General features: G+C 45.5%; 2 protein-coding genes across 2 annotated transcripts in view; both read right to left on the bottom strand.

The window, feature by feature from the left end:
* Positions 1–27,261, bottom strand: part of SH3TC2 (SH3 domain and tetratricopeptide repeats 2) — a 350,436-nt gene that overhangs the window by 322,670 nt on the left and 505 nt on the right. The window lies entirely within an intron of this gene.
* Positions 1,687–6,334, bottom strand: IL17B (interleukin 17B). The gene is made up of 3 exons (XM_082213771.1): positions 6,183–6,334; positions 4,704–5,029; positions 1,687–2,363 (listed from the first exon to the last, which is right to left on the bottom strand). The coding sequence occupies exons 1-3, from the start codon at positions 6,201–6,203 to the stop codon at positions 2,117–2,119; spliced, it is 594 nt and encodes a 197-aa protein (XP_082069897.1). The 5' UTR covers positions 6,204–6,334; the 3' UTR covers positions 1,687–2,116.

Raw genomic sequence — 27,261 nt, 5'->3', positions numbered from 1 at the left:
TTGCAGCTAATGGCTGATGTTGCCTTACCCTGTGTATGATGGGGGGGGGGAGGTGAAGGGTATAATCCCCCTAATGGCAAAAAAGCAGGTGGTTTCCATTGTTTCCAAACCAGAAGGAATTGCTGTATAAACACCTGGAACCTTTCCTGATTTGGTACTGTATGCTGTTTTCTGGAGCTGATTCTGTAGCTCCCGAAATGGTGACTAATGTACTCCTTGCCGTGCTGCTGATCTAGAGCCCTGCTCACCCCCTAGATTCCTTTCTATGGTCAAGGGATAGCTTGCTGAGTTGTCAAGAGCAAAGCTTCCTCTTGAGCAAAATTACCAGCCAGTGAGTTCTGCCATTTCCCAGAAAGGGCAAAGCTACTAGGAGCTGATTTCGTTCTCTAATCAAGTTCTGCAGAGCTGAGCACTTGCATGGGGCTGCTCTGTGAAATGCTGGGAAACTGAGCGAACTGAAAGGAAAACTACCCATTGTTTTCTCCCCAGTGCTGCAGCATTCTGGCACAAAGGTAGCCCCCACATAGATTCAGGAGTGGCCTTCAGGTGTTGCTGGACTCACACTCACATCAGCCGCAGCCAGAAGAGCCAGTGGTCAGGGAGGATGGGAGTTGTAGTCCACCAACTTCTGGAGGGCTGCAGGTTGACCACCCCTGCCTTAGCATGTGGCTCCCTCTCTCTTGCACTGTTTTGCTTAAGGGTCTTGCCTTCCACAAGCCAGAACTGTCTCCACCGCCACCCTTCCTAGTCCTGGACTTCTTAGCCTGTGATGCTGCCTTGCACGAAGGCAGACTACTGGCCCATCAAAACCAGCCTTGTCTTTTGTTCACTGAGTGCACTTTCCCAAAAGTTTTGGACAGGGATCTTTTGGCAGCTCTGCTGCCTGAGAACCATTTTAGCAGAGCTGCCTGTGGTTAAACCTGGCACCTTTGAGCGTACAAAAAAAATCCTGGGTTCTTGTCAGCGAGCTGTGGCTCTGCACCAAGGGATGCTGCTTCTGATATGTGCAGAAGGGTTGCGGGTTCCCAAAATGGGCATGGTCCTTGTCTCTGGGGTGTCATGAATAATGGGTTGCCTGAGGATCTCTTGCTGCCTCCTGAGTCTATTTAGTCTTTGCCACACGTGCCAAAGCTGTGGTGCTTGTTCCCTGACCAAGCATTTTGCTGATACCTAGGCCCTGTGAACAGGGCTGCCAGCACAGGACTCTGAGAACTGCTTGGTATTAAGATAAGACATCTCCTTGTTAGTTTTGTGTGAGGTGTATAAGAGCCTGCCAAGTAGCCTTGAAAGGCCTCTCCTTCTCCACCAAGCACAGCAAGTACAGACTCTCCTGCTCCCACACAGAAGGCAGCAGGGCACTGTCTAAAGAGCAATGGCCTAGCTTTGGGCCTTCAGCTGACACAGAAGATGTATCCTGTCAAAGGCTCCATTTTGGTAGTGCAACCCAGTAGGGAGGAGGACATGGAAGGGCCTCTTTGCATGGTGACGTCATCCTGGCCTAAGCCCTGAGCAACTCCAGCAGATGGGCTGCAGAGTCAGCTTGCAAATTGAGCAGCCGTCAAGCCAGTGCTAAAGGGCTTTGAGCCCCAAATGGAGGGCAAGATGGTTGAAGCCGCTGCACCTTCGCTGGATCTCCTTCCTTCGCAGCAGTCACACAGCAGCTTCCCTTTCTGCTGAACTCTGGCACCAGTGACTATAGATTCAGAGCTATTAGGGTGAAATGAAGCAATTTGCTCTGGATCCAGGTCGGATACAGTTAATTACCATTTGTGTGATACAGAAAGCACGGTTGTGGGTTTGATCCCCATTCAGGTCAGCTGCATATTCCTGCATTGCAGAGAGTTGGACCAGATGATCCTCAAGGTCCGTTCCAGCTCTACGATTCTAATTTCTTGCTGTGTGCATGTTGTGCTGTCAGCCTCTCTGTGGGTTATGGGAGAGGAGTCCAACGAAAGCAGCTTTGGCCTCTGGAAGCACATGGACCTTGCCTCATCTTGGCAGGAGAAAAAGCACGTTCTGGGAGAATGGAAGGGGAAGATGAGGCTAGGAAGACGGGAGCGCTACTAACCCTTAGGGAACTCGAAGCAGGAATAGCAGCTCTGCTCTCTGGGGGTTCTCAGAAGATGCAAGTGCAGCCCACAGCAATGGTCTCCATCACGGTCTTGTACTCCTTGCGGCACCTCTTCTTCTTCCGGCTGGGGTTGCTTGGCTCACACAGCAGTCGGCGCACTGGGATTTTGCTGTGGATGGGGATGCTGACCATAGTGCGGTCTTCCTGCATGGTGAAGGGATTGATGCACCCAGCACACAGGCAGTGTGCCTCTGGGATGTTGGCTGGGATTCGTGCTGCGTCGTGGTTGATTCTGGAGTGGAAACGTGCTGACATCAGAACAAGCACATTCATTTGGGGGGCAGAGGGGGTGGGGCTACTGAGGATAGGAAGGCAGGTCACATACATACCTAGCGGCGCCCCAGAATTTTGGGGTAACAACCACCATCTACCACAGCACCTTCCAGTGCATGTGTAAGTTAACTCAGTGAACTTGAAATAAAAAAAAATTCCTTCCAGTAGCACCTTAAAGACCAACTAAGTTAGTTCTTGGTATGAGCTTTCGTGTGCATGCACACTTCTTCTTTTTTATTTTGACTATGGCAGACCAACACGGCTACCTATCTGTCAGTGAACTTGGACATGCACTGGAATGTGTGACAGGAGGTGACTTGCTGAATCCTCCCAGAGAGGCCCATAAAATGTAGGAGGACCTACTTGATGTAGGAAGACCTTGGCATCAAGCACCATGGTGCCTGCTCCAGTTTCTAATGGCCATACAATGGTAGGCATTCATGCCACAACAATAGCAATAAAGGAATGGTGCCTGCAGAGCAAAACATCTGTGAACAAAGAGAAATGGAGGGGGTGTCCTTGCTCCCTATGAGGGGGAAAGTTCAAAGCAACACCTACCTTTGAAGTGATGTTTGCAGGCATGTCCTGAGGAACACTGTGGTCCTAGGCTTGCAGAGGACCATTTAGTGCAGCCTCAGAAATAATCAGAATTCTGTGCCCCACGGGTAGATTTCTTTAACTGCCTCTGCTGTGTTGTTTGAGCCAAGCCCCACTCTGCATACCTTGGAAATGAGGTAGTAGAATCTGTTTCCCACCCAAAAGCATACAGAGACACATGTGATCCTAACTCTGTAATGCATGCTACTGTTTTTGAAGTCCCTGTGCCAGAGGCATATTCAGAAGAACTTGGAAGCCTTTACTGCTTCAAATGGTTCTGTCCGAGTGTAGGCCTCAGACTGGTGCTACCCATTGACACAACACAGCTTTAGTCACTCCATGCAGAGGGCAGTTCATTGAGCTGGTGAAACCAGATGTCGAGGAAACAGCAGTGGCTTCATGTGCCAAAGGTCCCAGGTAACCTGATGTGGTAAACTGCCTCGGTCCAAGTTGTTCCTTCTGTCATGATCAAACTACAACCACAAGGCCCAGAAAGGAATTGATTTTATGCAGTGCTGAATCTATCAGAGTTATGTGGTCTCTGGTTCTTAAAAAGGTGAGTGAAATGTCTTGGTTGAGCCCTTCACAAAAGCGACACATTCATGCACTTTCAATAGCACCACAAGGCGGGGATAGAGTGCCACAAAATCAGGCCAATGCTATCAAGTTTTTCTGCTACCTTGCTGGCATTTTCTTGGCTGAGTCTTAAGGTAAAGGTAAAGGTAAAGGTACCCCTGCCCGAACGGGCCAGTCTTGACAGACTCTGGGGTTTGTGCGCCCATCTCACATCTATTGGCCGGGGGCCAGCGCTGTCCGAAGACACTTCCGGGTCACGTGGCCAGCGTGACAACGCTGCTCTGGCGAGCCAGAGCCGCACACGGAACGCCGTTTACCTTCCCGCTGGTAAGCGGTACCTATTTATCTACTTGCCCCCGGGGGTGCTTTCAAACTGCTAGGTGGGCAGGCGCTGGGACCGAGCAGCGGGAGCGCACCCCGCCGCGGGGATTCGAACTGCCGACCTTTCGATCGGCAAGCCCTAGGCGCTGAGGCTTTAGCCCACAGCGCCACCCGCGTCCCTATAGAGTCTTAAGCTAGGGCAGTATTAAATATAGGAATTAATTTGCATATGCTAATGAGTGACATATGAGAATGCCACAACCCTTGGATAGGCCACAATAGGGTGGGAAATGGCTGATTAGATAACATAATTGTTTTTAAACCAATTACAAACAAATCCTAGCTCCTTGCTAGGAGATCCAAGGTGCCTCTTGACCATGTGTGATGGCACTCCAAGTGTTGAAGCAGGTTGTGGCCTGCATGGGACAGGTGGGGGGCACTTGTTGCCAACCCACTTCCTTCTGTCTCCAGCAGAAGGGTCTGAGTTCAAAAGAGAAGCAAATATACACCCCCCCAACACACACCACCACACAGACAAATAGCATAGAGACCAGTTATCATGCTGTTGGCTCTCTGTCAGTAGTTCCCAATTAGCTTGGTTTTCAAAAGCCAAGCCCCTACTTTTGACAATTTTGATCTCTGTGTGGTAGTTTTTGTTATATGAATGGTGTCACAGAGGGGGTCCACGGACCACCTATTGGGAACCACTGCAAAATGCAGCCACAATTTTTTGTCTTGTACAGATAGGCTCGCGAGAAGACCTGTGTGGGGCAACCACAGTGCCTTGAGACCTGCTCTATCTCACCTGTAGGCCCACGGAGACAGGCTCCTCTTGTTGGACATCCAGAGCCTCAGGTTGACCTGGCACTTGCTCTCCAGAGGTTCGGAGCTGTTCCGCAGCTGGCTAACCATCTCATGGATGCTCCGCTCGTAATCCTCCACGAGGGTGTAGTCTGTGGAAGCCTCTGGGTTCACTCTCAGCACCGGGTCAGGTGAGGATTCCTGAGCCTTCAGGTGCTGAACCTTGGCTTTTGCTGATCCTCTCTTCTTTCCTTTAGCTCCCTTGCTTTGCTCTTTTGTTTCTCTGGAGGCATCAAATGTGAAGGAAAGGCAGATAGCACAGAAAACCATCTGGAGAGGAAGAAAAGAAAGCACACTGGGTACTTTTCATCATACAACTCAGGGCTCTCCAGAGGTTACTGAACTGCAACTCCCATCATCCCTAGCCATTGGCCATTTTGCTAAGACTTATGGGAGTTGTAGTTCAGCAACATCTGGGAGGGCCAAAGGTTCACTATACACTCCTTGTATAGCTAGTCACCAGCACTTGTCCCCTTTCAAGTAATTTAGTCAAAGCTGGGACAGAGAGGCAGCCCCAAAACTGTCAGCATTTTGCAGGAGGGATGAAATTGCCTTTGAGGAAATTTAGTTAAAGTGGATTAGCACACTCTGTCACCCTAGTGCAGCTGCAATTATTTTGCTATTAGGAAAGTGGCAATGAGAAACATTGAAAAGTGGAATAAACAAATGATTATCGGGAAGATGTATAAATGCCCACCAGCAAATCCAGACGAATGCTTGTCATATAATTAGAATAAATGCTCAATGACCAGAGTGGAAGAGCCCAGAGGATGCTCCCCCATTAAGGTGATCTCAGTTTGCAAATTGTTCTTCAAAATCATCCTCATCAGCACTTTCAGAGCAAATTTCTCCTCATAGACACATTTTTATACGCAATCTTGCCTAATAGACATTTTGCAGAACAATTCCCCCTAATACAATGCATTTTTCTATTCTATTCCCAACAGAATATGCATTCCTATGGGTGTGTTACCCTATAATATGCAGATTTGCACACATTAGTTGCCTGGAGAACTGCACTGCAAAATTCAGAGAAGTCCGAATTTTGTAGGATGGCTGTGTTTTGGTTTGTATATTGTCTTGGGATGTGTGGATTAACTCGGTTCACCTTTTAACGTGCAGTGAACTGAATTTCTCCCCCATGCCTCGCCATAAACGGAAGAACTTTATATGCACAAGTCAACCATTCCCACGACATTCTTAACTGCTGTCCATTTTGTCCCCATCTGTGCTTCCTTCTATGGGATCCTTTCTTTATTTCCCTCTCTCTCTCTGGGAGGTCATTTTTGTCTCCTCAGTGCCAGGCCCTGAAAGCAATAGTTCACCCAGGCAAAGTTTACACTTCCCAAAGCAAACAAGCTCGACAGGCTGTTAATAAATAGAAAGTAAATAAAAAGAGGCACAAAGAAAGCCAGGCACCTACCAGTTTTGAAGCCCACTCCATGGCAGTGCGGGTGGGTGAGCGAGGACTCTGCAGATGCCCTCCCTCTGTGTTGAATGAAGGGAGCGAGTTGGGCTGGGTGCTTTTAAAAGAGAAGCAACAGCCCGTAATTGCTTCATCGCCAGGGAGGTGGGCCTGCCTGGCACCAAGAAACTTCCTCAGGGTGCCAGCTAGGTTGTTGACAGCCAGGAGGGACAACCCTCAGTGCTACCCTGCTACTTCCCAGCAGGCATGTAGGTTTCCCCCAGGGACAGCGCAAACCGTGGCCACCAGCTGGCTGGCTTCAAGCACCTGCTTAGAGGACTCCAGGGTGGGTAGCGAAAAGGAGCTTTATTAATGCAGACTTCCCCAAGGCTGGGGGTAGGCAGGTATTATTCCATTGTAAAGACTTCCAAATTTCTCAGGCAAGAGGAACGGCCATTGAATGTTGATCTTGGAAAGCGGTGAAGAGCGTTTCTCCAGGCTGAGGGAATGAGAGCAGGGCCTTCTGTGCTACCTGGGAGGCCTGGCTTTGAGTGGGTGGGTTGTTGAATGCAGGGCTTGTCCATGGGCTGGAAGGTATAGATCCCACCCCATCCCCCAAAGTCAAGCAATTAGCATAGCCAGCCTCCCGGAAGGGACTTTGGGGCAGCGCAAAGGCCACTCAGGGACAAGGACAAAATGGAAAGGTTGCACTCCAGTTTAGAAACGCAGGAGCGTGTTGTGTGGTGAAGGAGCAGGAATAGAAAGTCAGCGAAGTCTCCTTTTGCTTGCTTATTTATATACTGAGCACCCAAGACAATGATTTTCCAGAGGGGCAGCTGTGTTAGACTGCAGTGAAAACTGCAGAGAGTGTTGTGGCACCTCAAAGGCTAGCATATTTATTATGGCATGAGCTTTCATAGACTACAGTCTATCTCATCAGATGCGTGAAGTGTTGTCCTGAGTTGCAAGGAAAAATGGTGAGTGGTAGAGGATTGTAAACAGTGATATCAGAAAGAAATGAAATGCAGGAAAATCTCACTACTTGCACTTTTTTTGTATTTCATTTCTTTCTGACATCACTGTTTACTATTTCTCTCTCTCTCTCTCTCTCTCTCTCTCTCTCTCTCTCTCTCTCGTGAGTGTGTGTGTGCCATAATAAATTGACTTGCTGTTGTTTTACTATAACAAAGTCTCCCTTTTGCTTGCTTATTTATTAATGGAGCACCCAAGTATATAGAATTGTTGAGGAGGGGGGAGGGATGAATGAATAAATAAATAGAGAAATATGTGTAAGTCTGGGCATTGGATGGACCAAGATAGAAACAAGAAATGACCAGGCTTATAGGACCCATTGCTTGACCTTGAATACAGATCTCATTTCTTTCTTTCTCCTGCTTATCAAATATTTCTCTGAGGGGAAATCACCATCCCATGAAGCCAGGCTTTAATTTATCTTGCGTGGAGTACATATACATTGCCTCCATCCTCAATCTTTCTTAGGAAATGTCTAATGATTTGATTCTGCACACAAAAAGGCAACAGCAACAAAAGCCAAATGAATGCTAACATCGCCACACCTTTCCCCCCTGCAACAGATTGCATTCAGGCCCTGCTGAATACTTCTGCCTTGGTTTCATATCAGTTAGTGTATTAGGTTATGAAGGGCGTAATCAAGCAATGTATTAAGCAAGAAAAGCCTCTTGCTGAAATACAAGACCCCTCCTCCTTAAATAACTAAAATTTTGTGTCTTTTTTAAAAATGCCCAAGTAAGACATTGGGATGGGTTGTGTGTATGACCACATTCCCCAGTGCTGCAGTCTGCATACCAAAAACTCCACAGGTCCCAGAGCCACAAGACACACACAGTCAAATGAAAACAAGTCATAATCTTTCACAAATGTGTTTGCTTTTTTATATAAAATAGCGAGTTATATTTGCCTACACTCTCTCTCTTTTCTCTGGAGTGCACACACAGAGTTCTTCTATCTCTCACACAAGCTAGGCAGCCTTACAGCAACCTGACCAAAAAGTTTATTTGCTTTCTAAGCTCAGCTTAAATTATACCTAAGGGATTGATTTAACATTTGAATGCTGTAGAATAACTTGAAATGATCCAACGGTGGCTTGCAATTCTTGTTCCTCTCCTTTTTGCCTCTATTTCTAGTTTGACATCAGTGGAAGGAAAATAAACCCATTTTAACTGTTTATAAGTGGTGGGTGAGTTAGCTCAAGCTTCAGTATTCTGGAGCCATCCAGATGTTTTAGACTACAATCCCCAGCATGGACTCACTAGGGCTGATGGGAGTTATAGTCCAAAACATCTGGAGGGCACCAAGTTGGCAAAGGCTGAGATAGTTGATGGTCATCTGACCCACTAGCTTTTCTTAATAAAGGTGGTGTAGTAATGCATTGCACATCAATAAATCAGTGGCTCAACACATGCAGCCTGGCTAACTAGGAAAGTGATTGGGAACCAGACACATCAGCTGTTGTTGAACTATAGCTCCTCTTTCTAGTTGCTACTCTCTAGTTGTGCTGTATTCTCTGGAGTCTTGTCAGCTGTAGGCCTGGTCACTGTTAGCATTTTTAATTGCTGGTGCTTTTAGTAATTTGGTTAAAGAATGAAAGAAGAATTCCCTGGACGCCAAGATGCAGGTTTGGGGCAAGTTCTCTTTGGTGAGTGAGACCTAGCAGAGATTTAAAATCACAAAACATGCAGCAAAGTAAAACAAGGAAATAAAGGCTGATAGACCTTTAAAATTCCCCCTTCTAAGTTTCTTCCAAAAGCTCCCCACTTTCCCTTAGCATAGAAAGAGACCACATCTTTGGTAAGTTAAAAGTGGTTTACTTACAAACTCTTCAAAGGTCGCATTCATGTGAAGCAAGAAAAGACCAGCAGTATAACTTAGTTTCAAAAAGTGGTAAAATATTTCTACATTATTTGTATAGAAACACAAAGATGGCTTGCTAAAGCCAACAAAGTCTAAGGCTGGATCTAGACACATAAAAAAAATGTTTCAGGAAAATGCATTGTAAAGCTCATAAGGGGAAATCACATTGCCAAAGGATTGAACTCTACAGCGCCATTTGCTGTCACAATGTTATGATAATGCATTTCAAATTATTTTTTGGACTAATGTAGCTGAGTCCTAAGATTGGAGCATCCAATATAGATGCCCTTATTGGGTTGAGTTCACATGGCGGAAGAAACAGAAAGGTGGAAAGTGGGAGAAGTTTAACAGCCCTTCCTTCCAGTGGCATAGCGTGGGGGTGCAGGGGGGGGCGGCCGCACTGGGCGCAACATCTGGGGGTTAGGGTTAGGGGGCGCAAATCCACGGGTTAGGGGGCGCAAATTACTTGCCTTGCCCCGGGTGCTGACAACTCACGCTACGCCACTGCTTCCTTCCAAGGTGAGTGGGTGTGACCTAGCTAAGCCTGGCAGGACAGTATGGTATTAACCCCTTCATGCATTAGAGTTAAGCGGCTATATCCCACAAGAATTGTGCCTTGAAACAGACCAGTAAGCAGTGGAGTTGTTGTAACATAGGAGTCACATGCATCCCATAACCAGCCCCAGTTGATATTCTGGCTGTGGTATTCTGGACCAGCTGGTTTGAATAGATCAAAGCTGCCTTTCTAACCCTGTATCATGTGATGAACTGCCTAAACCTTATTCATGTAATCGTCCTAGCTAATACTTCTGTAGCTGCTATTCCAGGGGGCATTGAAAAATAGCAGGTCTTTTCACACGTAAGCTGAGAGTCCTGTAAGCTTCTGCTGTTGCTTAAAGTGGTTGATAATCTGAACATTAAACCTACATTGGTCACCAAATGTGTCTTAATTTCAGAACCCTGCTTTCAAGTCTCCATTAAAAACAACCACACATTCATACACATAGTACACCCTAGAGGTTCAAAGGTGAGGTAAGTCTTGCCTGAAAACATTCTAAATCTGCAAGTCTGTGGGATCTTTGGCTTAGCTTGGCCTGACTGGTAGCAGCTTGGGTGGGACTGGATCAGTCACCCCTGCCTTTCCAGAAAGCTGCCACAGGGTGGTGCTAGAGTAAAGGCAAATGACTGTCACCATTGTGACCCCCACCCCTCACACAACACCACCATGGATGGTCCTGGTATTTCAGTCTTCTCAAGAGCTAAGAAACTCGTTGCAAAACATGTCGTCATTTAAAACCGTTTTAAATCACGACTAGTCAGGCATGGCAGAAAACAAAGGAATGCGTCCAGAAATGCCTCACCAGGGATACCAAACACTGTTCTTAAAAGCAGAAGCTCCAGTACTTAACCTTACAAATTCCTTTCCTGTTCCCTGGGCGGATGAGAGATGAGATGAGGCAGCTGCCTATAGGAGAGCTTGGAAGGAATGGTTCACAGCAGAGCAGCCAACCTGGCAGGGAAGCCTCAGCTGAGCGGGAAGGAAGACTTGACAAGCTTATTAGCAAATGCCCCACGGCTTACAGAGATAAGCATAAAGCAGATGAGTATGAAATTGCCCCGTTCTCTGTTCGGCCTGGCCTCATCCCTTGCAAAGATGATAATCAGACTGATTGCATATTCTCCAGTCATTCCTATTTTCTGGGAAATCACTGTACTGTCCCTAGTTTTGCCTTTTGGGAATGTATTCATAACATCTCATTAGTCATGTTTCCTGGAGTTCGGGATTCTTACCTCCTTCACTCCCAAGGTCTCTAAAAAGTAACTCTTTGAGTTGGATCTGCCTGATCTCTCATATACATGTATATATGTACAAGGCAAAAAGGTAAAGGTAAAGGACCCCTGGATGGTTAAGTCCAGTCAAAGGCAACTATGGGGTTGTGGCGCTCGTCTCACTTTCAGGCCGAGAGAGCCAGCATCTGTCCACAGACAGCTTTCCAGGTCATGTGGCCAGCATGACTAAACTGCTTCTGGCACAACAGGACACTGTGGCGGAAACCAGAGTGCATGGTAATGCCGTTTCCCACCACAGCGGTACCTATTTATCTACTTGCACTGGTGTGCTTTCGAACTGTTAGGTTGGCAGGAGCTGGGACAGAGCAATGGGAACTCACCCTCTGGTGGCGATTCGAACCGCCAACCTTCTGATAGGCAAGCCCAAGAGGCTCAGTGGTTTAGACCACAGCGCCACCAGCATCCCTGTACATTTATATACATTTATACATGTATATAAATGCACAGGCATGTATATGAGGGTACTGTGTGTAGATGCTGCCATTTCACATGCTGGTGCAGCACATTTTGAACTGTTGGTAACAGATTGTAGAATGTGTGTTTGTGTGTGTTTTCCCCTAGCATATTGTTTAATTAAAAGAACAAATGCCTTCTCGTGTTCTTCAACCCAGTGGAAGTTCACATTGTTCCCCTTTCCCTGAATAGGCACACTCTTGCCTCCCCTCCTCCACTCAACAGGCTCTGGGACTTTGGTCCAGTTTGTCCTAGTCTGTATTACAGAAGTGTATGGGATTCTTCACAGCAGCCTTTGTTTTGCCAACAGCTGAAAATGCTGTTTACACTTGACTTGAGTCTTCAGCTCTGCTTGAACCTTGGAGTTTTGCTCTTTCAGGGAGAGAGAAATGTGAAATACCTCTTTCATCACAGGTAAATTCTCTGTGCTCAGGACCAGCTTTCTTGAAAGACAGAAACAATGTTATCATCCACAAACCTCAACTTTAGGGAAGGACGTGCAGTTCAGAGAGCAAGTCTGCCTACATACTTGCACGATAGGATAGGAAGTATTACAGTGGTTACAGCTATGGGCCAACCACTCCTTTTGGGAGGAAATTGCTTGTTAATACAGTGGTACCTCAGGTTACATACGCTTCAGGTTATATACGCTTCAGGTTACAGACCCAGCTAACCCAGAAATAATACCTCACGTTAAGAACTTTGCTTCAGGATGAGAACAGAAATCGTGCTCCGGCAGCACGGCAGCAACAGAAGGCCCCATTAGCTAAAGTGGTGCTTCAGGTTAAGTACAGTTTCAGATTAAGAACAGACCTCCGGAACGAATTAAGTACTTAACCCGAGGTACCACTGTAGTACAGAATGCCTGGCTGATGGAGAGCTAAGTGGTAGGAGATGGTCTTCTGGAACTGGAGATATCTCTCTCTCTCTCTCTCTCTCTCTCTCTCTCTCTCTCTCTCTCTCTCTCGTGTTTAGAAAAATACAGTCATAACAGCTTGAGGATGATGGCATCCCACCTCAAGCTAAGGGAAGGGAATAGGTGGGGGGGAGGTCTCCGAAGATCTGGTGCATGATGGGTAATGGATTTGCTGCCATGTAGGGCAGCCTGCTGTTTGTTCTGCTTGAATGATTATAAATCAAACAAATATTATAAAAAACACACCTCAATCCATTTCCAAAGGAAACCAAACCCAGGTAGAGCTTACCCTGAATCGTCTCATTATTTGGACCGTGTGGGGGGCCTGCAGCCACATATTTACAAATGAGCTTACGGCCCACTCCTGCCGAATTTGGGCACTTGGCTTTCTGTGCATTGTTTCAGTAACTTTCATAAGAGAGCAAGCCCACCCAGCCTGCTCTATCAGTTGGCCTGCCACCAGCCAGCTTATGCTCTCAACATGCTCCAGCTGTCTTGGCAATTCCATCTAGGGAAAGAAAGTTTAAGCAAACTCTAACCGCATAGTGCACAACTGCACATGGCAACTGCCGAGTGTGTTCAATCGACCGATAGCGGCAAAGCCTCTAAAGTGTATGAGACTGGAAAGGGCTGTGAAGGATGTCGTATGGGGGCTGTAGTGCAGGGCAGGAGTTGTGATTTTAAGATAATTGCCTCAGAGTGGAAAAGAAGTTTTTTTTTTCATGGCTGGGGGGTCAGGGATCCTTTTTTCCAGTGTTTAATCACATGCACATGTAGCAGTCTTAATCATTTCACATGAAAACATTTGTAAATCTATTTGATTCAGTGAAGAGGATTAGAGACTTGATCAGTATGCCAATAGCCAGCTAAATAAATGGAACACTTGAAGACAGCTACACACATTGAGCACACATTTAAATGCCACTGGCCCCCTTGTTTTCTTTCCGCTCTGCCTTTTGCCACCATCCATCCAAGTAGCCTTCCCCAACCAGCTGCCCTCCAAACTCCAGTCCCTACTGGTCTTGATCTCTGGCCATACTGGCTCTGGCTGGTGCGAATTGAAGGGCATCCATAGGGCAACAGCTTGGGAAATGCCAAACAACTCTTGTCTCTGAGATAGTAATTGATTCACATGAGATGTTACAGTCCAAATTAACAGACCGTGCCTGTGTTTGTGAACATTTGTGCATGGATATGTGTGCCTGAGTTCCCCAACTGTGGAGGTATAACATAGGCACCTATGCCCTGCCCTTTCACCATAGGAATGCAGTTTATGAAGCTGCACTGCCAGCGCAACATAACCACATCCCCAAGTTCAATATACAAGTTCCCATGCACTAAATCCAATTACATTTCATCACCCTCCCGTGTCCGCTGGAACAAAGCTCTTGCTGTTTAGAGAATGGCCATATGGGGGCATGTAGATCGCAAGCTTTCCTGCTGCCCCTCCCTTCAACTTCCTGGCCTCCCCCCCTCCGTTCCTCCTCCTCCTCCTCCCTGCCCCCCAACCAGTAAATAGCCTTCTCATTGTGTCATAGGCACTCTCTGCACAAGTCCATATTTGCACAATGCTAGCAACTCACAGGCCACTGCAGCCTAAAGGGCTTATTTTAAGCTTGTTGGAAAAGAACATTGTTTGGTGGGAATTAAACTCTCGGTTCTCAAAAAAGGGCAAAATGAAAAGGGACTAATTCTACTGACTCCTTGGGTTGCATAAACATGGAGACGAGTCCCATCTGGAGAGAGGGCAGGGGAGAATTTTCTTGCTGGCACCCAGCAGAGGTCAATGTCCTCTCTTGGACATTTATCAGGAGTGTCAGTAGGACAGGAAGGGAGGCCAGTTCCCAATCCCTGGATGGCTTCTCCCATGTGATTTCCAGTGGGATTTAGAATTTCTGTGCCTCTTTAATGCATAAAATAATGAATGCGGACAGAACTGTAAGCATTCTTTCGTTGTAGCATGGAACCTGCACGTTTGTTCTTTCTCTGTGCAAGCAGCCCAGCAACTAGTGTCTGGGTGCATAGCAAGAAAGACTTGTGAGTTCCACCAGCCCTCCTTTCCCAGTCTGTGCCCAGAGCCAGATAGCATTTGTCATAGAAGTACTATGTCATCACCAGCCACAGCACTCATCCGAGAAGTGAACATGATGTCTTGGGTGGTGGGTGGTGGAGAAAGGTTTTTCGGCCTCTCTCATAATACTAGAACTTGTGGACATCCAATGAAGCTGAACGTTGGAAGATTTGGGAGAGACAAAATAAAGTACTTCTTCACCCAGCATGTAGTTGAACTATGGAAGTGACTCCTAAAAGTTGTAGTGATGGTGGCCCCCATCTTGGATGTTCTTAAAAGAGGATTAGACCGTTCATGGCTACTAGCCAGGACGTCTATGCTCTACCTCCAATGATGGAAGCAGGATGCCTCTAAATACCAGTTGCTGGGAACTTGAGAGAATATTGTTCTGCTTGTAGACATCCCATAGACATCTTGTTGGCCACTGTGAGAACAGGATGCTGAACTGGAGGAACTTTTGCCTGATCTAGCAGGACTCTTCTTATGTTTATACCAGTGGCATAGTGTGGTGGTAAGGACATAGGGGTGGTTGCCCCGGGGTGCAAAATTGTTAGGGGCACAAAATTTCAACACCCAGTGTTGCCTTAATTCAGCTGTGCACTTCCATTGCTGGGCTCTGTCAAAAACAGCTTCCCCATGAGAGCCAGGAAGTGACTTCTTCAGGCAACGGAATGACTATTATTTCTGCAGCTGCAATCTCCTGGGTGATACAGAGGCCATTATGTGCATGCGTACTCCATCCATTTCTCTCCCTCCCACACAACCCTAGGCACTGGCAACCCACACTATGCCAATGGTCTTTGCAGAATTTCCACGTTTCTCACTGCTTCTGTCTTCACCACTAGTGCAGGACTCCTTGTCCTGTGAAGTACACACACACACACACACACACACACACACAAAATGGTGCTTTGCTGATTGGTAAAAACCTTTTTATTCTGTCAGTTTTTGCCAGCTAAGCATGGGCTGTTTTTAAGGCCATATTTTATCTGTGGCCTCTGCCTTTGTTGTATTTTTAATGCTGCATTTCTGATGCAGTTTTATGGTGCAATGGGTTTTTAGGACACAGAGGATTTTAAATTGCTGTCAGCTGCTTTGAGTAGCGCACAGTGATTGATATAAATCAATAAATAAGCCTGGCATGCTAACCACTGGACCAAAAGGCTGTGGACACCACCAAGAGGCGTGTGGGAGCCTTATGAGGCAATCTCAGTCTCTCTGCTCTGCTGTGCACCCCCAGCTGTCCCTGGTCTTTTTGACATGACCCATTCCTCCTCACACCTGGCAATGCATTAAGAACACACAAATCTGCGTATGAAGTTCTTGGAAGAAATATGATGTTCCTTGTCAATAAACAGTGTATTAGCGAAGTGGGGATTGGGGAAGAGCAATGGTGAATCCAGGCGTCGTGTATATCCTGCTGCTGCGGCCTGAGCACATTTATCACTGCTGTTTACATCACCCTTACATGTTCCAGATGCACAGGTTTCTTGCTAACAGCCATTTTGTTCTTCCTTTCTGTGTGTCTTTGTTTCTAGTTCCTTGATCCCAAGCACCTGGTGGGAAATTAGCCAGTGTGAATGATTGCACACAGAAACTTCCGTCCTGCTTCCTGCATCTCCTGGCCTCCTGTCCCCAACCACACCCCATGTTGCTCGCAGCTGCCAAGGAAAACTGTGATACAACGCTTGCTTGTAGGAAGCATAAGATGTGCATAAGCGAGCACCAATAATGGGGGCGCCTTGCACACAACCCTAAAGTCATAAGATGCTGCCTCATACCTGGTGAATCCATCTACACCTGTATTGTTTATTGGGTAGCCAACACTGTGTCCTTCAGCTTTTCATGGGCTCCAGTTTCCATTAGCCCCAGCTTTCATAGCCAATGGTTAGGGGTGCTGGGAGTTGTAGTCCAGCAACATCTGGAGGGCACCACACTGGTCTACTCTGGGTCTGGCAGCAGCTCTCCAGAGGTTCAGGCACGGATCATTCAAAGCCCCATCAAGTCATGCTTTGTGGAATCAGTTTCAGTTTTTTGCAATTTTTGCAGATGATGCTGTGCTTGTGAGCATGCATCCAATGATTTCTCCTCTTGACCCTTGCCCTTCATGGATGATGAAAACTAGCTGGGTTGGGGGCATGTCTGGGTGGATTCAAGATGTGGTTAATGCATCTTTCCATGAGGTGGTGGTGCCGGCTGCCTTGAAGAAGATGGCAGTAGAAAAACCCTCCCTGGATCCAATAGTATATAACAGCTGCTACTCCTTTGCAGATATTCTCTTCTGGGGCAAAAGTACTGCAGAGTGTCATGGTCATGCAGCTGCAGCATTCCCGGGGGACCCTGGGCTGAATTCAACCATCTCACCTAACCCTTCCAGAGCATCCTTTCCACCCAGTGCTCCCTGTGTGGTTTAACATTTGTTTCCAAAGGAAGATAGGCACCACCTACATCACTCAGCAATAAAATAAAATTAAAAGGGATATGTGTGACATCCTGAAATCCAGCTGCCACAGGAATCAGAGTTGACTAGGCCCTGATGTTCAGACAGCCAGAAGATTTCAAAATTGCCAATCTCCATAATGTTCCTGAAACAAATTAGGCTGGCAAGCAATATTGTGAAACCTGGTCCATAGGTATTTGTTTTGTGTGCACATAGGGAAATGGTCCAGACTATGTCTCCCTTCTCCTTTTGAAGTTGCAGTTTGATTTGTTCAGAAATAATGGCTTGGATGCCTGTGAATTATCACTGTCACTGCAGAAATACAGGATGGGGGTTGGACTTCCTTTGATGATCTTTATCAAAGATCAAATAGACGTGGACACAAGCAAGCATGCACAGCTGTAGACTTGTCTACAAAAGTGTAGCTCAAGTACAGTTCAGGTGGCAGTGTAATTTTGTGACAGTAAAGACTGGACGGACAAGCTAATGTGCAATTTGAGGGAAGGCAAATTGGATCAGATGGATGGACAAGTTATTGAGAACCATGATAGTCAAGCTAGTTCTGCCCTTTGCAGATCTGTGCACAGTAGTGCTGTGCTTGAGAGTGCTGTGAGACATGGCATCAGACATGGCATCAGAGACATGGGTCCTAGAGTGTGCCAAATACTTGCCATGGCCGTGCTTAGGGTGGAGCACTCAGCTGCAATGTTGGTCCAGCCTTGTCATACATTTACCATCCTTCTCATTTAGATACTACCCATTTGTAACACCAACAGTATCCTCTCCTTGAGTCAGGGATGGGAAACTTCAGGCCAAATCAACAGGACTTGGCAGATTGTACTAACTTCATATAGTCATTTGTCTTCTTCTTCTTCTTTAAGCAAGAAAGACAATACCATGGAAACATGGTTCCCATTTATCATGATGTCTCAACCAGACTTGACCCACCTCAGAGCCTTCCTTTCGGACTGTCTGCCATGTCCCAGGCACACCACCAGCGATTTCATCTGACCTTCCAAGGACTTGGCAATCCCCATGTCTTTGTTCAAAAGAAATGTTGTTGTTGTTGTTGTTGCTGCTGCTGTTGTTGTTGTTGTTGTTGTTGTTGTTGTTGTCTGTTTTTATTTAAATCTGTATTCCACCCTTTATCCAAAGACCCAGGGTGGTTCACAACAGAAAAATAACATCCTTTTCTCATGGGACACCTTTGGCTTGATGGGTCAACTCACAAGTTACACATGTTTCTTGTAGGCCTTGTGGGCATTTGAGCTTTGCTTTCAAACCAGTCTAAACAAAGCCCTCAGATCCTTCCCTAATTGGTCCTGTCTGCCCAGTGGAGCTTGGCCACACCCTGAGCAAGGCCAGCCAAGACTGACTGCAGAAAGATTTTACGGCTCCCAAAACCCTAACATTTACTTCTATGCCTGTACCTGGCACTCACTTCAAACCATTAAGTTGTCACCCAGGGATTTCTGAGATGGATTGTTAAGCTCCCCTCTTAGTCATCTTCTGCCAAAACAAATCACACTGTCTCTTGGGGAACGGGTTGCAGCTAATGGGCCTAGACACACTCTGTACCCAACTTGCCCAGCCATTTCAAAGAACTAGAGGGCAATGTTTGACAACTGCCCTATTAGGCAAACCCCTCAAGGAATCTTCCTCCGGAGCAGTCCTATTGACTGGTGGTCTCAACACTAGCACAAGAAACCCTTTCTGTGCATGGCTGTGACTATGCATATGGGGAGGATCATATTGGCTCAAAACCAGCAATGCCTTTCAGAGAAGGATAAACTGAGTAGTCTCATTACTAAGGTGAGCCTTGTAATCCTGTCCAGCAGTTGTGCTGGCAAGCTTGTTTTCTCCTACTTCAGAGGGTAGGACCAAACCAATGAATTCAAGAAACGAAAAAGGAGATTCCGACTAAACATCTGGAGGAACTTTCTGTCAGTAAGAGCTGTTTGATAGTGTAGGGCATAATATACAAATGGAGGATTGGGAAAGACTTTGGAAAGAAGGTTTAAGATTCACTGCATGTACAGTCATAAAAGAAAATGTTATGAAAATGATGTATCGATGGTATGTAACACCTGTAAAGTTAGCAAAAATGTATAAGACAAGTAACAAATGTTGGAAATGTAAAGAAAAAGAAGGTACCTTTTTTCATATGTGGTGGGAATGTAAGAAGGTAAAATGCTTTTGGGAGATGATTTATAATGAATTGAAGAAAATGTAAATATACATTTGCTAAGAAACCAGAAGCATTTTTACTAGGTATTACAGGTAATGAGATAAATAAGAAAGAAAAAAGTTATTTTTATATGCAGTGATAGCAGCAAGAATATTGATGGCCCAGAAATGGAAACAGGAGGAGCTACCTACGTTAGAAGAATGGAGAACCAAAATGATGGACTATGCAGAACTGGATAGAATGACCGGAAGGATCTGGAATCGACGAGATCAAAGATTTACAGAAGATTGGGAAAAGTTTACCCAATATTTGCAAAAACTGAGTGATAATCAGATTACGTTTGTAAGTTTTAAGGAAGCTCTGTGACGGGAAAATGTGAAAATAAGTATTAAAAATGAACTGAAGTTAACAGCATTAATAACAATGGGTAGAAATGTGTAAAAAGTAATAAAGCGAAGGAATTGCAGACAAATTGAGGGAAGTCAAAAAAGGGAAGTAAGATGTAATTAAGATGTTTGGAGTGTATAATTCTGTTTTTGTATTTGAAAACCAATTAAATAATAATAATAATAATAATAATAATAATAATAATAATAATAATAATAAAGATAGTGGAATGGACTTCCTCAGAAGCTGGTGGACTCTTTTTCATTGGAGGTTTTTAAGCAGTGGTCAGATGGCCGTCTGTCATGGATGCTTTAGGTGAGATTCCCGCATTGCAGAGGGTTGGACTAGGTGACCCTGGAGGTCCCTTCCAACTCTACAGTTCTATGATTCTATGGTATTTAAGGCTTGTAGTCAATAACAGTGGTGTGAAAGACCTATAGGAAATTGACAAGGGCAAATCTCATCCACCACCCATGTTTGTGCTGCAATAAAGAGATGACCAAACAGGAATACTTTTTAAGCCGACTTAGCACTCTAGTTGTGTGTGTGCGTGCAGATTCAATTTAGTATAAAACTCAGCCACAGCCGTGTTCTGAATGTGACCTTGCAAGGGTGTGTTGACCTTGCTGCACTCATTAATCATGCCACTCGCCACTCATTTAATCTTGGCAGCTCATGCAATTATTATTATTGCTATTATTTTAAAAGGGAAGCCAGATTCTTGTTTCAGCTGCTTCAGGTAATATATATGGGCCAAGAAACTCCAGCTTATCGCTAAACAATCCACCCTCAGCTGGTGTTACGTGGCTGGTTCAGGCGCTGCAAGTGTAATGTGTTTGTACAATGACTCGGAGATACAACAAGGAGGCTTTCCTTATCAGGGCCTGTAGTTTCTGTCTGGGTTCACAGGACCAATGTGCGTGCACAGACACAGACGTATCCTGTGCTTGGCTCTCCTCTCTCAGAAGCTTGCCCTGGTGCATTGAAAACAAGCCTACTGCCCATGTCTGCTCATACACAAAAACATGTTGGGGAAGGAATAACATTTCACATTTTGTAACTGCTGTTGAATATAGTATGCTGGGGAGAAATTCTGAACCAGCAGCTCTGGAGACAGATGTACACTAAATTAAATAGCAAGGTGGACACAATAAGAATAACTTGCCTTGTATTCAGTGACCTGTCCAAAATAAGATAACTGTGTTTCAGTCTTTACAAAGCAGCATTGGCTATATTTCCTTATTAGGCCTGTGTGTGTAAACTTAAGTGAATGGAAGCACTTCCTCCAGTAAAATCTTCTCTAAGTGCTAGTTGTATGATCTACCTGGAACAGGGATGGGGAACTTGTGGCCCTCCAGATGTTATTGGACTGACCATTGGCCATGCTGCCTGGGGTTGGTGGGAGTTGGAGCCAGCCAACGTCTGGAAGGCCAGTTTCTCCACCACTGGCTTAGAAGGTACCATTTCTTTGCTAGGCTATAGGGAAAGTCTATTCACCCTTAGGGGAATGCATAGCAATTCTCTAACATGTAGCCAAGCTCCAAAGCTACCCAGTAACATAACTTAGGAAGGATGATGACAGGGCACCTGCCACAAGCACAACTTGGAAAAGGATGCAAAACAAACTTTCCGCCCTCAATCATATTAAAATAATGCCGTGACATTTTAAGTTTGGAATAATTAAGTATGTTGTCAAGGTGGTAGATGAAAGGACAGGTGTTAACTGGCAGAGCTATGTCATGAAGGCAGACGGCTAGGCACCTTCACAGTTTCTGATTGGCCGTGTCCTAATGCACTGAAACATGTTCAGACACCATTAGCTGAGGAGGTCAGACTCCAGCATATGGCTCTCCAGCACTGGGCAGGAGCAACTAGCAGGCTTTTTGCATTACAGCTTCTGAGCCAACTCACAGCAGGAGCAGACTGTCTGAGCATGAGCGCTTGACATTCCAGCAGCAGTAGCAGCGCCCCTCAAGATACACAACCATTCGGGAAGCTTATCGTTAGGAGTAATGCTTCACTTTGACAGGACTGGAGAGGAAGGCCAAAGGAGACTGACTTAAACCAGATCCATAAAGAGCAAACATGGTCCACCTTGGTCTTATCTCGATGGCAGCTTCTTGTCTTCCTGGTACAGAACTGGAAGGCATCACTAGGAAACACAGACACATTTCCCTCCAGATCTCTCTGCTCCATGGGAAGCCTAGTAAACCAGCTGTGCAGACTTAGGGACCAAAGAGGTCACACAGCTCCTCGCCAGCCATGCTGAATGATGGAGACCATCATGGTGAATGGTGGGAACCAACAGAAAGCCAGGGGCTTCACAGATTCCAAGCTCTGCTCTGCCATTCCACCTTTCTGAAGGCAAGTTTTATTTCAGGTATATTCTGCAACTATGCTATTGACACAATAATAGTCCATCAGTGGTGGATTTACTCTGCTTCCTTGGTTGTTCTGGGATATTTTCCCAATGCTACCACATCATTGTTGTCTGGAGGGGCTAGAGCGCAACAAAAGTGGGACACGCATAAACACACAACCCTGGATATTTGTGGTATGAAAAGTTACAGGACCACAGCAGGAGGTTATAGGATATACACTTACTGGAAATGAAGCAATATGACAGCTACAAAACTTTTGCAGGCGCAAATAGTATTGAAGTGGAATCATATCTGACTGTCCTGATAATATCATGAGCACCAAAAATCATGAATGCACAATAAAAAGGGATGTCTTCAGAGGCCCTAACTCTTTAAAATGGCTGTACAGTCATCTCCATTGCCCAAAATGGTCAAAAATTGAGGACCCCTCTCTCCCTGTTCCAAAGCCTGTGTCCACATTAATTGCTGCAAGACTCTTTTGGTTGAAAGAACCAAACAGCTCCTTATGGGATCCAGAAACTGGGAGTGATAAAACATGTCTGGATTTCAAACTGAAAGCTGTTCATAGGCAACCACAATGAAGTCAGGAAGATTAATGGTTATGGAGGCAGGAGGAGAGGCAATCACGGTTGATGGAGACACCAAGCCCAGATGGATTACAGTAGAGTTTTGTTCTGGTACATTTGTGTAGAAACAAAATTTTAAAAAATGAACTCTGTTGAAATTCTTCTTCACTCAGAATGTTTTGTTTTATTTTACACAGTTGCAATAAGACAAGGGCTGTAAAGATAGTAACATCCTAAACATTACCTTATTAAGTCTTCTTGGAAACAGAGGGCATGGCCCTGTCGGGTCATGGAACAAGATTTTAGCATCTAGTGAGCAAACAAGAGGGAACACTACATTTTTCACTTCATTTTAGAAATCGAGTTACTAATTATAGAAGGTATTTAATGGCACAGTATATTTGTGTTTCTGCTAGCACCAGCCCATCACTGTAAGAAGTGGTCTGACTGGGTGACTTGAGTAGGTGAAACAGGGCAGACACAAGAACGAGATGGCAACAGAAGCCTCCTCTGCAGAGAAGCATGTTGTAAAGAACAGAAAAGAGCTGCTTTGAGATTTTAAAGGCTCTGGCTGAAATTGGCTGTAGCTCTGTCGCAGAGCCTCAGCCTTGCAGGAAGAAGGTCCCAGATTCAACTGCTGGCATCTCTGGGTAGGCCTGGGAATGTCCCAATGCCTGGAACCTTAGAGAAGTGGCTGACAATATGGATGAATGCTCTGACTCAGTACAAAGCAGCTTCCTGTTCCCCCATTTGCCACCCACTTATGTGATGACAGTGGGCCAATGCTCTTGGAAGACTTTACCTCCCTGAGACTGACGTCTCCTTCTCTGCAACAACCATGATAGCATGAATTGTGAAGTTTTTGAGCAGAATGGGCATGGCTTAAGCAAAAGTAAAGAGAGTGTTCAGCTGTTGCTTGGATTCGCCATCTAGGTTCATTGCACTTCTTTGTTGACTCTGTGCTCTTCTCACACACTTTCCACTGTTCCTTTTGCTCGGCTGCTTTCATTTATGCCCCTCATCCATTTGGCAGCCCTAATAAGATCTGGTATTGATTGAGGGCTTGTCGTCCAGACTTCCTTTTGCACTGCACTCTCCGGGCACAGGCCCGTGATATAAAACTCTGTGTCCGAGCGGCTTTTGTTCTTTTGGCCCCGGTGCTTTCCCTGGGAAAAATCTGCTTTTTACCACTGAATTGGAGCAAATGGCAATCTGCAGAAAACCTAATGCTCTGATTCAGCAGTAAAATGCTCAGACAGGGCACTTTCAAGGCCAGAGATGTGCCTAGAAAAATAGCACAAAAGACAGCCTGGAAGAGCCCTGAGACAAGTGCCAGAACCAAACCCCAAAGAAGCAAGAGGTCTGACCCCTGCAAAACCTTGTCTGACCACAGTTTTGTATCGTTGTATGCCACATGCAGACACAAGAGAGAGAGAGAGAGAGAGAGAGAGAGAGAGAGAGAGAGAGAGAGAGAGAGAGCAAAGGGAATTGTAGCTTGGAGCCAGCAATTTCTCTGGCAGTTGTAGATATACTTTTTCCAGGACAATGACTGACTGGTAGAAACGTAGATGGGTGTGTCACACGAAGCATTAAATTTGGTCTAATAATGGGCTGCTTGGTACTTTCAATCAAAACAGCACGGCAGCAATTGATGTGGTTGCAGATTTTGGAGCAGGGAGGGGGGCAATTCCTCAATCCTTGACTATTTGGGGCAATAGAGATGTTTTACAGTTATTTTCAAGAGCTAGCATGAATGGTAGAGTAGAGCATTGCATCTATGAGCCCCATGGCATTCTAGAAAAACTGATAGTGGGTCCCATGCCAGGAAAATCAGGGATGAGCAAATTAAAGTGGATTAAAGTGCTCTGACACCCTTGCACAAGTCACCTTTAAAAAAGAAACAGACTTTTTGCAGTTAGGAAAGTGAAGGTGAAATCACAGAATCATAGAGTTGCAAGGGACCCTGGAGATCATCTAGTTAACCCCCTGCAATACAAGAATATGCAGCCATCTCATACAGGGATTCAACCTACAACCTTGACGTTATCATGCATTGAAACATGTGGGATGAACGTATAAACACTCTGCAAATTAATCAGAGTAAATGCTCAGCAAAGCCTGGATATAATTTAAAATCCTTGTAAACTTTGTGCAAACCAATCAGGAAGAATGTGCAGCAAATAAGTCATCTAAAAGAAGTCCTTAAGGACTTTTTCTGGACTCCATAATGCCCAGGGAAGTATGTTAAGGATTCCTGAAGGTATTGGGAAGGGTGTAAACAAGCCAGTTCTTTTTGGAACAGGCTGCCTTCTCCCTTGGACCAGTGGGATTTCTCTAAAGGATATTGGCTGTTTTAAAAGGCCTGTATTTCCAAGAAAAATGTAGCCGTGGCCATAATAATCCATCCCTAATTCCTAAGATTCCACTGTGTGAAATAGTCTCATGCCTTCAAAGGAGCTGCAGACCCTTCCAGTATCTGTGCTACAAACTCATGGCAAGTTGTTATTTGCTGGAACAGAGATCCTTGTGGATCTCAGCGGATTAACTGCTCTGCCCTGCACGCATCATGCTAGGCTATCACACACCATGTGTGCTCCTAATATCAGGCTTAGGATTTGAAAACCAAGCACGTTATTTTCCCCAGCTACCTTTGCACTGCAGTTGAGGAGCAAAGCCCCTCATCTCTAGGTACAGAATTGCTAAGGTTCCCTTGAATGTGAAAAGGTGCTTTTGGAATGGCTGTGCAAAAGGCATCAGCTCAAGACATCAGATATTTTGTTCTAGACCCCCAAGGTTGCCGCCTTGGGGAGGGGGGGGCTATATTTGTCTTCATGATGCTCCCCACCTGGCAAGCCAATGCCATACAAGGTGTGTGGAGGGCAGGGGGTCAATAATCACACCTATTTTTAGCAACACATCTCTGGAAAATGCATCAGCTACCTGGAGAGCGGTAACTAAAAACAGATGGTTAACCCCTTGACATATGTGCCTCATTACCTGCTAGGGAACACCAGGAAGACAAAAAATAAGCCCAGTGCTGCTGTGCAAAGGCAACCCAGATCAACACATAACTTAGCCAAGTTATAAAACAGAGGTGGAAAATCTGTGCCCTGAACTATACTAGAAATCATTTCTTCTGCTCTTTGTTTTATTCCTCATGCAAAAGCCGTGCTCTTCCGTGACAGCCATTACTATGCACTGTGAGTGCTTTGAGGAAAGGAAGGCAACAGCACCAGGGGGAGCAGCCGATTCCTATATGTGGGATTTTCACAGACATTCCTGTGATCAGAAGAACAAGGTGAACGAAAGCACAAGGAACTGCTGATCCAGAGTTCCTATAACCTTAATGCCTTTCATGGGTTTTCAGTTGGCTGGTAATTAAATCATCCTGAGTGCAAACCCTACCATACATGGGCTCATGTTTCCCATCCGTACATGATTGAGTTTTGTGTTTCTCTCCTCAAATGCAACAGGAGCAAGTGACCAGAAACCATATCTGCTGTACTGGCTTCTTTGTTAGCAGGAGGAACTGTCAGGACTGACCTTTGCCTATTAACCTCCTGAGCAGAAAGAACTAAGTTGCCAGCTTCTATCCCATTATCCCTGATTACATCCCTGGTCAACATCCACCTCCTCTGAAGGTGTAGGGGAACATAAGAAGCTGCCCTTCTCCTGAGTTTAACCATTGGTCCATCTAGTGCAGTACTGCCAGCACTGATTGGCAGCTCTGAAAGTACATAGGTAGGAACATAGGAAGTTGCCTTATACAAAGTCAGACCCCTGGTCCTTCTAACTCCATATTACCTACACATTGACTGGCAGCAGCTTTCAAGGGTTTCAGTTCACAGCCCTACCTGGAGATGCTGGGGATTAAACCTGGGACCTTCAGCATGCAAAGCAAGATGCTCTACCACTGAACTATGGCCCTGCCCCTAGTACAGTTGTATGACCTTTAATGGCACTCAAAGATGCTACCAGAGGCAGCTGTATCACCTTGTCTAATGACTTTCAAGGTCAGAACCTGTGCAGGTAGGGAGGATGAGAGAACCACCACAACAAAGTTTACTCTACTGCGGTACTTGCAGTATAAACTACTTGGGATAAACTACTGTTCACAGGATTCTTTGGGCCATGACATGTGTTCTAAACATATGGTGTGGGTGCCAGCCTCTCTGTCTTATTTCTCCAGACAAGGACCAATTCACAAACACTGGTGTGTCCTTTGTCTCCAAGAATGGTGTCCATGAAGACACAGATGCAAAGCTAATGCAGCTTTTTAGCTTGGCCCTGAGTAGGCACAAAGGTCTCCTGGCCACAGGCTTCCCCCACTATAGTGAGTGACATTGTATTTCTAATTCCTTCTAAATGTGTATCAGTATATGCAAATTGTGTCCCTTTTCGGGTTATGCATTTCCTCTTATTAGGAAGTGTGTATGTGGCAACAGGATACAGAAAGGAACACAAGGATGCTATTTGACATGTGCCACATTAAACATTTCAGTGAAGACAGAATGAACACACAGGAAGGGTGTGTGGCTTCTACCTGTGACTTGACGACTGCTCAAACAAAAGTCTCTCTCTCGCCTGCATAACCTGGAGTCTGATCATGGAGGTGGATGTGACAAGGCTGTCAACAGATAAAAGTATAGCCGTGGCTGTGGGGGAGGAAAACTAACCTTATATTGTTTGGTTGCAAAGTCAGCCATAAAAAATACCTTCCATTTAATTTACTGTACTCATGGCCCCTAGCCAAAGTGGAAGATAACCAGAGGTTACATAGAAAAACATGGTGTTCCTGGAAAGTGCCTTTCTATAGAAGGAAAAGACCCAGGTCTTGGATATATGCAAGAAAGATTTCCAATAATCTCATTTTCTATCCTTAAATGGCTCCATCCAACCAGGTTGAATAGGGTGCCTGGTCATATCAAAAGCAGGCAATTCACCATACCATA

The sequence above is a fragment of the Podarcis vaucheri genome (genome assembly GCF_965113315.1).
Source record: "Podarcis vaucheri genome assembly, chromosome: 2".
NCBI lineage: Eukaryota > Metazoa > Chordata > Lepidosauria > Squamata > Lacertidae > Podarcis > Podarcis vaucheri.
Note: the sequence above shows the minus strand (reverse complement) of the source record. Positions and strands in the feature narration are given on the sequence as shown.

Coding starts and splice junctions, on each gene's coding strand:
- IL17B (XM_082213771.1), bottom strand. CDS start 6,203: ATGGAGTGGGCTTCAAAACTG. Junction 5,030..6,182: donor TGGAGTGGGCTTCAAAACTG/GTAGGTGCCTGG, acceptor CTTCCTCTCCAG/ATGGTTTTCTGTGCTATCTG. Junction 2,364..4,703: donor CTGTCTCCGTGGGCCTACAG/GTGAGATAGAGC, acceptor TTTCCACTCCAG/AATCAACCACGACGCAGCAC.